Below are 12528 nucleotides of genomic sequence, written 5' to 3'. Positions count from 1 at the left end.
ATTCTGGGAAGGAGTATTGGATTAATTTGAAACAGCTTGTTGATTGCCTGCCTTGTTGTCATGAGCAGCTTAGCAGTTTAATGAATGAAAGTACTTATACATTGATTATTTAATCTTCTGTTCCATTGCCTCTCTGACCTTTGAAGGTAAGCTTGCCAATCGAAACATCACTGCACCTCCGGGGAGTGCGGTGTTTGGGATGGTGCTACAGATGTCTCAGTGATGCTTCATTAACTACTTCAATGAGTTTCTTAAGGATTACAGGCGCTGGCTACTTGGGTAATGTGAATTTCCTCCATCCTGCTATTCCCCTATTATGACCTATGTTCTCCAAATCCCTTTTAAAACGAATACTGGGTCTCAATTAAGCAAGAGGTGGGGGTGACATGACATGCTCAGTCTTTGCAATCTGCTGTCTGCTGAGCACAAAAACTTTTGCTAATGTTAGTCACCGAGTCTGTGTAAACAACAAAAAAGACGGTTTGTCAAAACAAAGATGTGTTGTGATTTGAGCTTGGAAATTTAATAGCAGACTGTGGTCACGGGTGCAGTGGTTGCGTTTAGGGGTACATCAAATGTTGGCTTAGGAGCTTGGGTGGCTTTCAGGAAAGGTCTGTGGGCTAGCCAAGGAAGGACACAATCCAGCAGCAGCTCTCCTGTTACCCCCTGAAGGTTTACAGATAGCTTTGACACAGTAGGATGCTTTTGTAGTGGTCTACATCTTGCTCTCACAGGGTTGTGGCATTTCCTCAGCAGTTCACATTTAGTGTGTAAAACTAAACACACTGGTCTGGGGTAAATTTGTTCTGATCATTCAAACATTAACCCAAGATTTTTTTTTTTTTTTTTTTCTTTGTTCCTGCAAGCTTCATATTGGACCAGGGGTCAGTCACCCTGTCCCTTCTGCAGCTGGCATAAATTCAGCATGAAAACACGAAGCTAACCTAAACCTGATTGCATGTATTAGATGATGTGTATAAATATGATGGCATGCGATGCCTGTTCAGTATTAAGGCTCTGCTGGGCTGTGATCTGATGCCGGGTGGGTCCGCCTGCTTGCCTGACGCAGCGGCAGACCGCAGAGCGGTGGGCAGCACACGCTGCGTGCCATGGCGAGGAGGAGGTGTGGGGGTTTGTGCCTCGGGTGCGTTTCGCTGAGGCACAGCCACGGCCATAACGCCAGGCTCGTCCCCGCTGAGGGCTGAGCGATGGGGTGCAGATGTGTATAAACATAAGGTGACTCCGGGGCTGGCTGAATACTGCAGCTGAGCAGCAATTAAGAATTTATTAATTATGTTTGCCTGGGAGAGACGCGTGGGGACTCGTGAGGGGAGTGAGCACCACCAAGGCACGCTGTGGCAGAGCACCCCCCCTCAGGGCCCTCACTCCCCAAGATGGCGGCCGGGCACCGCCCCCCCTCCGCCATCACCCCGGGGCGGGGCGGGGAGGGAAGGGGCGGGGCCAGGGCCGGCTCCGCCAATGGACGCGCGGTGCGGGGCGGGGCGGTGGCGCCGGGCCGCCCCCGGTTGGCGGAGGCGGGGCGGGGCGGGCGGCAGTCGGGAGCGAGGCGCCGCGCAGGGAGCAGGAGCCGCCCGTCAGCACCGCACCAGCCCCTCCGCCCCGCACGGCACGGCCCGGCACGCACCGGGACCCGCAGCCCAGGTTGGTGACGGGATCGGCGGCCCGGGGCTATGTCCGTGTGGTGTGGGGGGGTGGAGGGGCGAGTGGTTCCCTCAGCAGCGGGGTGTTGGCGGCGCACGGGGCCGCGGCGGGCCGGTACCGGTGCCGTTACCCCGCGTGCAGCCTCCGCGGCGGGCGCTGCGCGCAGGGCGCGGCCCGCGCCGCCATTTTGTGGCGGAGGCAGCGATGGCGGCGGCTCGGCTGCCCCTGCGCCTCGGGGGGCGGGGCCGGGCGGGAGGTGGGCGGGACCGAGGGAGGGGAGCGGCGCGTTCGGATTGGCGGCGGCCGGGGCGGGCTCCAGCTGGCGGGCTGCGATTGGGCCGCGGCGGGGGCGAGGCCGGGCTGCTGCGGACTGCGGCAGGGGGCGGGGGGGGGGGGGGGGGGGGGGGGCGGGTGCTGAGTCACCGGCACGGCGCTGAGGGAGCTGAGGGGGCTGAGGGCACCCACCGGGACCCGCCGGGCCCTCCGCAGGTTGCTCCGCGCCCCCAGCCATGAGCGGCTGCCGCGTCTTCATCGGGAGGCTGAACCCCGCCGCCAGGGAGAAGGACGTGGAGCGCTTCTTCAAAGGCTACGGCCGCATCCGCGACATCGACCTCAAGAGGGGCTTCGGCTTCGTGGTGAGTGCGCCTCGCGGGGATGGGGCCGTGGGGCTGCGGGCGCTGCGGTGCGTGACGCTGTGCCTGCTGTCTGGGCTCGCAGGAGTTCGAGGATCCCAGGGATGCGGATGATGCTGTCTATGAACTGGATGGGAAGGAGCTTTGCAGCGAGAGGTGAGCTGCCGCATCTCCCCTGGTACCCCAGCATTAAAAACATGCATCGATTTCCGTTTACATCTTATTATCAACACTGTTCAAATCTGCCATAGCTTTTTTTCCCCTCAATAATCATGAAAAATGTTTAAAAATGTGTGTTTTCCCTTTCCTTTATTCTTTTTCCTCTGCAGGGTTACAATTGAGCATGCGAGAGCACGCTCTAGGGGTGGCAGAGGCAGAGGGAGGTACTCTGACCGCTTTAGCAGCCGCCGGCCCCGTAGTGACAGGAGGTACGTATAGCCGTGAACTGACGGGGCTTTAATAAATAGCTCCGGGTCCATCTCATCCCAAAACATGAGGTGTGAGGTACACTGAGATAGTAAAAGGTGCTGTTTGCTTTTCTAGTCAATCCGATGTGGCAATAGGATTGTGAGGATCAAAAAAATTAGATACAATCATCTGCTTTATGTTTTTGTACCCCCGAGGTAATTGACACTTTTTCCTGATTACATGCGGCATTACATAGTCACAACAGTGTCAAGTTAACAACGGATTATTGATACAGTCCTGGTTAGCATTAGAATGCAATTATACTTAAATTAATAAATAATTAATACTTAATTTTCATTTCCCAGCAGAAGTGCCCCACCTGTAAGAACAGAAAACCGGCTCATAGTAGAAAATCTGTCATCCCGAGTCAGCTGGCAGGTTTGTTAAAACACGATTAACTATTTTGACTTCATTTAATGGGTATGTAATGTAATTATTTTGTAAAATAATCAATTAAAAGTAAATCTATTTTATTAAAATGTTTATGTAATTGATGTAATTTTAAATAATGTAATTTAAATATTTTGAATGAAAACTAGTTAATTTTAATTTATAATAATAAATGTATATATTTGAGGAAATATATTTATTTATTTTCTTGTTTTCTAAATCCATTTTAACCACATATTAAACCCTTTATTTGCCAGCCTATCTGTGTCGTTGGCCTTATGACGAGGAGTGCCTGTGGGTTATCCTAATCGTTCTGTCTTGGTCACTCTTGGTTGGGCCTGGTTGACTTTCCAGTCAGCTCCTACAATGTCACTTGGCCACCTCTAGATCTGTGTTTGCCGGTCTAGACGTAATCGATGCACTCCTTAAAGTGCCACATTGCAGCGGTCCCAGAGCGTTAACGAGATCTGATTCCTAAGTTGAGAGCTGTTCCTCCTGTAACGCTTCCGAATAAGAGTTCCTGGTCGAAAAGAGTTGAAAGATACGAAATTAGGTGGTCGTTGGAATCCTGATCGCAGTAAAGTGGTCCTTGGTAACATCAAGCATAGCGAATGTCTGGATCCGTCAGTAGTCTCCTAATAGGGAGGGCGGTGCGATTAATGGCTTCCATCGACTGGGTAGTGTTCGACAAGTGGGTGGCGAAGAGCCAGTCGGGCATAAATCATGACGGTATCTCCGGTCGCTTAATGCAGTTTGCTGCTTGGCTAGCCTAGGGAAATGTTAATAAAGGTAAAGTAAACTATATTTTTAATGACATATGGGGCACAAAATAATGGTGTTATGTAAATGTAATTCTGTATGCATATAAGACTCGTAATATAAATGGAAACGGAAATAATTCAAAAATATATGGGTAGTGTTTTGCACTCAGTCCAGTATTTATACATAAATATACAGATGTATTTTTTTAGATCTCTCTCTCTCTCTTTCTAATCTATATAATCTCCATAGACTAATTTAATTTTCCTTAATGTTAAGACGCTTTATTAGCATTTTGCTTAAAGCAATATGCTTTTTTCATTTATTTCGTGCCCTGATATAGATAATTCAGTTCTGATAGAATACAAGTATGGCAGTTGCCATGTTTGTAATTTATCTAACATCTTCTCTTTCAGTAGTCATAAGTTTCTTTTCTTTGCTCTTTAAAAAACAAAATCAGGAAAAACTATTTTTATATACATATTTATTTCCACTTCTTTGCATAACATTACTGGTCTTGTGTTAGGATCTCAAAGACTTCATGAGACAAGCTGGGGAAGTTACCTTTGCAGATGCACACAGACCTAAGTTAAATGAAGGGTAAGCCTCTAAAGTTCTCTTGCAAGCTGTAGGCTAATACTCGTCTATATTGTGTAGCTGTCTGGGGAGGGAAGCTGGCTACAAACAGCACTAAGCAGCTGTTCGTAGCTTGATTTAGCTACCCTTTGAACTTGCAGTCTGTGGTATTTGGGGAGAGGAATTCTTTAGTGCATGCTTGCGTTTGTCATGGTGTTACTGTGTTACTACACACCAAGCAGTGTGGGGGTTTTGAGCTTTTTTTTTTTTTTTAAAAGTTGTATTTTCCTCTTTTAGCATCAAAAATACAACTTCAAATAGTGAGCTGTTGTGGCTTTTTTTTTTCTTTTTCATTTCTGTAGGGTGGTTGAATTCGCCTCTTACAGTGACTTAAAGAATGCTATTGAAAAGCTTTCTGGTAAAGAAATTAATGGAAGGAAAATCAAACTAATCGAAGGCAGCAAAAGGCACAGGTATGGATATCTGTTAATTAATGATCGATTATGGATTGAGAAAGCCTTGAAGTCAGCGGCCAGGCAAACTGCACGGTTGCTGTAGTGGCCTGTGATGCTCTGCTGCTGACACTGCTGCTCATTGCTTCCTCAGTAGGTCCAGAAGCAGGTCACGGTCCCGTAGCAGAAGCTCCTCCAGGTCTCGTAGCCGTTCCCGTTCCCGAAGCCGCAAGTCTTACAGCAGGTCAAGGAGTAGGAGCCGTAGCAAGTCTCGGTCAATTAGTAGATCTCCAATGCCAGAGAAGAGCCAGAAACGTGGCTCTTCCAGTAGGTCTAAATCCCCAGCATCTGTGGATCGGCAGAGGTCTAGGTCGAGGTCCAGATCTGCTGACAGTGGCAACTGAACTATAAGTAACTTGCCCTGGGGGCCCTTTTTTAAACCATACTTGCTAAAAGTTGTGGTAAGTATGTGACTTTCTGCGGGGAAGGGTTCGGGTGGGGAGGGGAGGGAAGGGAAGGGAAAGAAGGGAGGAGGGACGGGGGATCTTTGTAGATGTGGACCATGGTGGGGAGGGTTATTGACTAATTGTATTAAATGTTTTTTGATAACCCTTTTCTTGCTCACATTTTTTGTGAATGTCTGAAGTGTATAGTTTGTGTATATTGACAGAGCTCTTTATAACTAAAGCAGACCACTTTAAAATTTTTTGTACTCCAAAAAGAGTAACCTAAACACTAAATTCCCAGTATATTCAACTGTGAATAGCAATTCAGAATATTAGTTTAATATCTCAAATTAAACTAACAGCTTTAGGCATCTAAGAGCTCTACATGTGCTGTACATAAAGCTTTATTCCAGAGGTATTTTTTTCATGCGTTAGAACCATTGTTTCAGCTAGAGGCCAGCAGATTAAGTGCTGGTCAATATTGGTAATAAAACTTTATTTTAAAAGCTTTTCATTTAATACGACTTGCACTACAGTAAGAAAATGCCCATTTCACTGCCCTGTGGTAATAGTATTCTATAAAGCACCCTAATTCTTGATACTTAAGAACTAAATAGCTCAAATAAAGTATAAAGAAACATGTCTCTGCTTCTGGTGTGTTACTGCTGGTGAAGTGTGTTTGACTGCGCCTCGCGTAGACCCATCTAGAAAAAGCTGTTGCTGAACATTTTGGGTGTGGGGGAGAACTTCCTTTCAGAATGCGTCACACTGTGCCCGTAGGTATCTGCATCTTTTTGGGGACTTCATGTTCTGCAGTAAGAAGCTTGGTAATACGAAGCCTGCTGTGAGAGAGTGAGCTCATAGCAAAAATTGGAATGGGTGAATCATTCAGATTTTTGCTTTCAGAGAGTAAGTGTGGAAAGTTAAAGATGGATGCAGTCATTAAACTTCCATCTGTGTGTGTGCATGTGTGTATGAGAGGACACAGATATGGATAAAATACTGTTACAGCGATGAGTCCTAATTCTAGGGAAAGAAGAGGGAATTTTAAGCTGGCATCTGAGACTACTGCAACAGTGGTGCCCTGCAGTTCTGCCTCCTGGTCCTGCGTGTGTTCACCCACCCATTACAGGGGCAGCAACCTGCAATCCCTGTGTTTCTCAAACCCTTACCCATGCTACAAGAGAGCTTTAAAATTGAATCTAAAGATTTAAACATGTTTTCTTTTGAAGTGCTTTACAAAGCTAATACAGTAACACAGTGAAACCTTTTAAAAAAAAAAAACCTTGGAACCTATGGTCAGGTCCTAGGAAACTCGAGGAGGGCCTGCACAGAGCAGAGCTACCGCTCTCCTTGTGGGTGGATTTCTGGTGTCTGTGCAGGCTGCTTTTCCTTTTCTCCTTTCTGTTGCTGGTTTCTTGTCAGTTAGCTTGGAATACGGTGATGTGAATGAGCTTTAGTGCCTTGTGAGCAAGCGGTGAGAGATTCAGATTGGTAACGTAGGTAACGAGATTATTACTAGACAGTTTTTGGGAGTGGGAGGTGTCAGGCTCTGCATTGCAGAGGGTTATACTGACTTCTGGTCAACAATGACCTTGCATTAAGTTCCTGGTTTGATCCTGTTTATTCTTGGTTCAGCTGGTTTATTTCATGTTACAATGTATTTTTAGCACATTACAGGTTTTAATGGCCGTCATCCCTCCTGCTGAACTTTGAAGTACAAAGATAGCTAGATAGTGTCCTGCAGGTTTGTTCTGCTTAGCTGAGTGACTCCTGCAAAGCAAGGCGTGTTCAGGGCTCACCTATTTTCAGCAGTACGGTTTGCTGGACCTGAGCTCTGCTCACGGAGGCAGTCGGCATAGCCACCTTCAGGATTTCTGTGCTGTCCACTGCGTGAATAGCAGCAGCACACCGCGTGGCGCTCGGGCTCATGGAAAAGGAGTGAGCAGCAGCCCTTGGGGTACTCAGCTGCATGCAGGATCTTCACTCCTACACTGGGAAACTCTCACACCCCATTTTGGGTCTTTATTAGGGACATCACACTAACCTGCAGCAACCTCTTGGATCTCAGGAGAAGCTGTCTGAGGAGCATGGTCTTTGGAAAGCAAGTGAGGGTAGAGATAGCTCTGTGGCACATCCTCTGGTGTAAAAGGGGCAGATAGAAGCTTTACATGGAACTGCTGGAAACCTGTAAACCAGCTGCAGAAGGGGGAGCTCTGGGGGGCTGTGATAGCGGCTGCTGCAGAATCTCTCTGGGCCATTTTCCTGGTTTCCTGCTGTTTCTCCAGAGTCTCGATACTGGTTTCATTTCTCCAGCAGTATTTGTGTCCGCGGCTGCACAGATCGCTTCTGTTGCGTCTAAAGAAAAATGTGAGAAGTAGGTAGTTGTGAGCCTGGGCAGGTTATAAAAAGATTGTGGTGTAACTGCAATGTTGTTGCTGGGTGTTTTTTATAGGAGAGAAGAAAAACAAAACAAACAAAAAAAAAATACGTTCTGTCAGAAAGGATGGCACTGTGAAAATCTGTGAGCACTGGTAGTATAGATAGTATGCTTATTTCTGAAACATTCTGCTGGTGTGAGAAGCCCTAATTCCTAGCGTCTTCAATTACCTCTACTTTTTATTTATGTTTTTAATGTGATTTCTACTTAGTGTGTAGGCTATGGTAACTCTGAGTTAAAGGGTAACTGTATTCTGTCCCTAGAAAGCAGCAATTGGCTGGCAGTTATAGGTAAACATATATGGCTTGGGCTGGAAAGAGTAGGAAATAGAGGGGCAAAGCTGTACTTGCCATTGGGTTTCTTTATTCCATCGTGAATCCTGAAGGCCAGGATGAGCAGAAGGCCCTCTCCAAGCTGGAACATCAAGTAGAGCAGTGGGAAGAAGTACAGGGGGCCGATGACTTCTGGGGCAAAGGCAACCTTGAGGATGGTAGAGCACAGCTGGACGTTCTGGCAGCCAGTCTCCATGCACACTGTCCGCCTGCAGCTGAAGGGGGGGAAATACTGGCAAAATCTGATCATTTTAAACAGTTTAAGACAGGCTCCACCCCCCTTGCTGTTGCAGTTTCATGCATCTGCCTGTGCTAAAAGCTGCTTTATCAAGAGCAATACTAAGAACCCTAGGAGGTTCTGCCGTGTGTTCCCTTTGCACCGTATGGAGACACATGCTATATATCTGGACTTTGTCTTTAATGGTGTTTGGAGGACTTGTGTCCTACTCCGCTGTTTCCCACAGAAAAGAAATCTGTTTCCAAGGTAAAAAGAGGAGTCCAAGTTGTGAAAGCAAAAAGTGAATAGAAAATAGGGCTAGAGGATTTCTTACCTGAATTAGATGGGATGAGAAGAGAAAGGTTTTGTTTGTTTTGTTCTTAGGCAAGGTGTGGGAGTATGACTTGGGGCCAGCTTGCAGTGTCTGCTCATGCTCCTAGGACACATTTTGGGAAACTGCAGCCTGCCTATTTCACAACAGTGCATCCATTTTGAAGCCAGTGCTTTCCCCAGTGCTCTGCATACCATGCCTCTCTGTTTCTTCTGGTCAGAGTGAGGGGAGGGAGGCGCAGGGGAACATACCAGCCATTAAGCTTGAAGACTGCAGAGAGAACGTAGCCCAGAAGGAATCCGATAAAAGGCATCAAGGCAGAGGATCCGAGGAGGGATGATGAGAAGACGACCATGATGCTGCTTCCCACGTTGGCCACAGATAGAACAATTATTGCAACAGATGACAGCAGAAGCACAACCATCCCTGTCTAAAATAAGTGTTAAAGACAGGGACAAGATAAAAACCCCCAACAAAATTTGCATCAGCTGTTGGAAGTGGCTGTGCCCAGTGCCCTGCTGTGGGTTTATATTATATGTGGGTTTATAGTGAGAGAGTCACAGTGCATACGTGCCTTTTGTGGACATAAATATTATAAGCAATCAACAAGACACCATCTTTAGGCATTACCTAAAGAGACCTTAAACAACTGAGTACCTTTCTGGCACACATATATAATGAGTTGCCACGTTTCTCAGGCATTGCTATGCATTTCTGTCCACGTCCTGCTGTGAGTCTGGCGTGATGTGCCTGCTACCCAAAGCAGGTGTGGAGGAAGCCTCTTTACTTGCAGCGGTGGATGTGGAATGCAGGTGGGGGCTGCATTTTCAGACTGTCGTGCTGGTGTTTGGCAGAAGAAGCACCTGGGGGATTCTGAGAGGCAGAATACAACCCTCGTGCCTATGTCTCCACTTTGGAATCCAGTTTGTGTGGAGCTCCCCAGGTGATTTTTAAAGCAACTCTCTACTGCTTCCTCTTTTGTAGAGGAAGTAAATGGAAAAGCAGTGTTAGTGGAAAGGAACAAGAACTAAGGGGCAGCTGGGCCAGTGTAGGTCACCTTGTGCTAGACTTTTCAATGTTTCTTTTGAAACAGCCTGGTTATCACTGCCCTGTGCTGGCTAAAGGGACCTATAAAGAGCTCAGCTCCTCCTACACCTAGCCTGCTTCCTGGGTTCCCATCTCTCTTACAGGTTAGTGATTCCTAATGCCATTTTGTCAGGTCTTTGTTAGGTCAGGGTGCCCAAATCTTGTGGTGCTTGGTCCCAGTTTCTCTGTGATGAAGCCTTAGTGAAATAAACTAAGAAAACCAGCTTTACAAAGTTGTTAGCAGCTCTCTGGGTACTGCTGTTGAAGCTATTGAGTTAGGCAATGGCCTAGCTGGTTGTCCAGATTCTCCTTCTGATGTCTGAATGCTAAATGTACAAGCAAGGTAGGAAGATGGCTCCAGGCATAAGCATGTGCTTAGAGGTCTAGTGGGTTCAGCTGGACAGTTACCTCACCGATGTAAGCAGCAAATTAGTAATGTGTGCTTTGTGCTCTGCTGCAGCTCTGAGAACAGTGGGAAATGTGATTGTTTATTCTATCCGGGGTCTGCGTTGGTTGCAGCGATAGTCAGGGGCAGTGCCTATGAGGCTAATTAGTGCTGTTTGCAGCAAAAAAAATTGAAGTTAAAACTGAAGCTAGCAAAGGAGAGCAAAACAGGAAGATGCCTACAAATTATTGTTTGTCTGGTAAGGGTGGAGGACTTTTCTCTGGGAAAATATTTTAATGACTAAAGCAGTGAAGTGGATGTCTTGAGTACTGTCCTCAACCCTTTCATTGTTTTGTGGCATGCTTTAAAGAAATTAATTTTTCTGTGACTCTGTTTTTGTAAACTTCCTCGAAGTGCTTGGCTGAAAGGTGACTAGCACAGGATACTTCTTACCTTGATGACAAATCCAGTGTATTGTGGTTTCTTCTCATTCAAGATGATGCCGATGGCACAAGGGATTAGCATCAGGGTCAGGGAGGTGATTATTCCTTTGTAAGGTACCTTGCCCTTCAAATCACCCTCATAGAGTCCTCCCGAGTAAAGATACAGAAGCAGAGGCATGAGTCCAATTGCCAGGACTGTTGAGCATGTGGTCATTACAATGCTGAGATGGAGAAAGAAACCTTCAGTATTAGTATGGTTTTTTTTTTTTTTTTTTTTTTTTTTAAATATACTTATTTTACTAACCTGGACACACGTTTTTAATATTAAGTTTACCTTGTTCTTTCCCAGACTGTCATTGAGGCTCCCTCAGCACCACTATCAGGTTGTCGGAGGACATGATATGAACAGAGCGAGGGGAAGATGGCTCGAGCTCTGTATAAGCCCTGAACAGACCCTAGTTTATGGGTGCAGCCCACACTTCAGGAATTCACAAGTGACAGTAATGCCTCACACTTCTCGCAGGGACACATTGGCTGGTTGAGCAGCCTGGGTGATCTAACACTGTTCTAGGCTTCTTCCAGCCTCTTGTGGACTGCTAATGTCAGTCCAGCCAGCTTTTGAACCAGCTGTACAACTGGATTGGCCTGGGCAACAAGCACACACTCAGCCTCGCTTACCTGAGGTTCATGTCACCTTTCAGTGCCAGACTGAAGATGTTTGAGAGGTTTCCACCCGGGCAGCAGCCACAGATGAGGATGGCCAGGGATTCTGTAGGGCCCAGCTGGAAGAGCTTGCCCAGTACAAATGCTGTCAGGGGCATCACGCCGTACTGAGCCATTACAGCAACAGCTACGCCTTTGGGATTCCTGAGGTGAGCTGTGATCTTGGCTACCTCCATCGTACACCCCAGAGACACCATGATAATGAAGAGGACCACAATAAGGATCGCATTCAGGGCTGTGTCTGTGGCCTCATGGCCAAATGCAAACGCTGGTGCTGCACTGGTCAAGGAGGTGCCCTGTGTGCAGGCTGGGCTCCAGAGCTCTGGGCTCTCAGAGGCTCCCCTGGACTTGTTCATCCTGATGAAGAGCTTACTGGTCCCTTCTTCTGTAAGCAGCTGTCAAGGTGAGGAAGGGATTGATTCAGAAGTCTGAATAAAATACAGTGAATGCAATCAAAATGTGAGTTCTGCTCCCTCTGGTCTGCACCTTTTCTCCTTCAGGCCACCGCTCTTATTTAGCAGCAGTGGAAATGGAACTCTCTTTTAAGGAGTTGTGTGCATTGTAATTTATCTTGTCTGATGTACAGAGTCACAACAGACAACTCATGCAACTCGCACAGACAACTGACACTAGTCACAGGACTCAGCCCATTAGTCCCACAGCAACCAAGGGGCACCCTGTTCACTTCAGCAACACACGGGGCAGTTGGTGCAGCTTCTGCTCCTCCTCTTCCACTGCCTGTCCTCACCGTGAAGATGAGGGCAGAGCTGGTGAAAGTGAGGGAAAGGCTCATGCAAAACTGGTAAAGACAGTCAGAAGAACTCGTCCATTTTTTTTTTGATGCAATTTCTTCTGATCAGAGCACCATCTAGATTTTTTTTTTTTGATTGCGTAAGAGAAGTAATTCACCAAGCTTTCTCTACGTTCAAAGATATTATTCCCCCTCAGCACTGAGCAGAGGCTCTGACTGGCAGGACCCTCCACCAACATCTACAGTCCATGCCTGCACAAGGCTTCGTGGCAGGGCACGGCATGCACCCAGTGCCCGGGTGTGCAGGGAAAGGAGAGCAGGGTGGTTGGCACCGAGGTGGGAAGCAGGAGCAAAGAGGTGGCTGTCGAAGGCTGTTCTTTCAGCTGCTGCAGAGGGGACCTCTTCTGGAGCCCCACCACTCCCCGTGCCCTGGCT

At 47.3% G+C, this 12528-nt stretch overlaps 2 protein-coding genes across 6 annotated transcripts; one reads left to right on the top strand and one right to left on the bottom strand.

Moving 5' to 3' along the window:
* The first annotated feature begins 1561 nt into the window (after positions 1-1561).
* SRSF5 (serine and arginine rich splicing factor 5) lies at positions 1562-6027 on the top strand. Of its 5 annotated transcripts, none has more exons than XM_032188717.1 (8): positions 1562-1662; positions 2152-2297; positions 2380-2450; positions 2624-2722; positions 3071-3140; positions 4438-4511; positions 4850-4960; positions 5097-6027. In XM_032188717.1, the coding sequence occupies exons 2-8, from the start codon at positions 2172-2174 to the stop codon at positions 5341-5343; spliced, it is 798 nt and encodes a 265-aa protein (XP_032044608.1). In that variant the 5' UTR covers positions 1562-1662; positions 2152-2171; the 3' UTR covers positions 5344-6027. The 5 variants fall into 5 exon arrangements, with proteins under 5 accessions (XP_032044608.1, XP_032044607.1, XP_032044606.1 ...); XM_032188716.1 differs by having other exon boundaries at positions 3068-3140; XM_032188715.1 differs by having other exon boundaries at positions 1564-1662; positions 5094-5379.
* A 1400-nt stretch (positions 6028-7427) lies between these two features.
* Positions 7428-11705, bottom strand: SLC10A1 (solute carrier family 10 member 1). The gene is made up of 5 exons (XM_032188003.1): positions 11298-11705; positions 10630-10840; positions 8957-9135; positions 8172-8372; positions 7428-7743 (listed from the first exon to the last, which is right to left on the bottom strand). Exons 1-5 carry the CDS (start codon positions 11696-11698, stop codon positions 7428-7430), a joined length of 1308 nt encoding a protein of 435 aa, XP_032043894.1. The 5' UTR covers positions 11699-11705.
* Between the last annotated feature and the right edge of the window lie 823 nt (positions 11706-12528).

This window comes from Aythya fuligula, chromosome 5 (assembly GCF_009819795.1).
Source record: "Aythya fuligula isolate bAytFul2 chromosome 5, bAytFul2.pri, whole genome shotgun sequence".
Classification (NCBI taxonomy): domain Eukaryota; kingdom Metazoa; phylum Chordata; class Aves; order Anseriformes; family Anatidae; genus Aythya; species Aythya fuligula.
Note: the sequence above shows the minus strand (reverse complement) of the source record. Positions and strands in the feature narration are given on the sequence as shown.

What these genes read in the sequence shown, in the direction of transcription:
- SLC10A1 (XM_032188003.1), bottom strand. Translation starts at nt 11,698, where the DNA reads ATGAACAAGTCCAGGGGAGCCTCTGAGAGCCCAGAGCTCTGGAGCCCA. An exon ending in ACACTGGATTTGTCATCAAG is followed by an intron (nt 9,136 to 10,629) that starts GTAAGAAGTATC and finishes CACTTATTTTAG; the next exon opens with ACAGGGATGGTTGTGCTTCT. An exon ending in GTCTTCAAGCTTAATGGCTG is followed by an intron (nt 8,373 to 8,956) that starts GTATGTTCCCCT and finishes CCCCCCCTTCAG; the next exon opens with CTGCAGGCGGACAGTGTGCA.
- SRSF5 (XM_032188713.1), top strand. Translation starts at nt 2,172, where the DNA reads ATGAGCGGCTGCCGCGTCTTCATCGGGAGGCTGAACCCCGCCGCCAGG. An exon ending in CATCCCGAGTCAGCTGGCAG is followed by an intron (nt 3,141 to 4,437) that starts GTTTGTTAAAAC and finishes GTCTTGTGTTAG; the next exon opens with GATCTCAAAGACTTCATGAG. An exon ending in GAAGGCAGCAAAAGGCACAG is followed by an intron (nt 4,961 to 5,093) that starts GTATGGATATCT and finishes TTGCTTCCTCAG; the next exon opens with TAGGTCCAGAAGCAGGTCAC.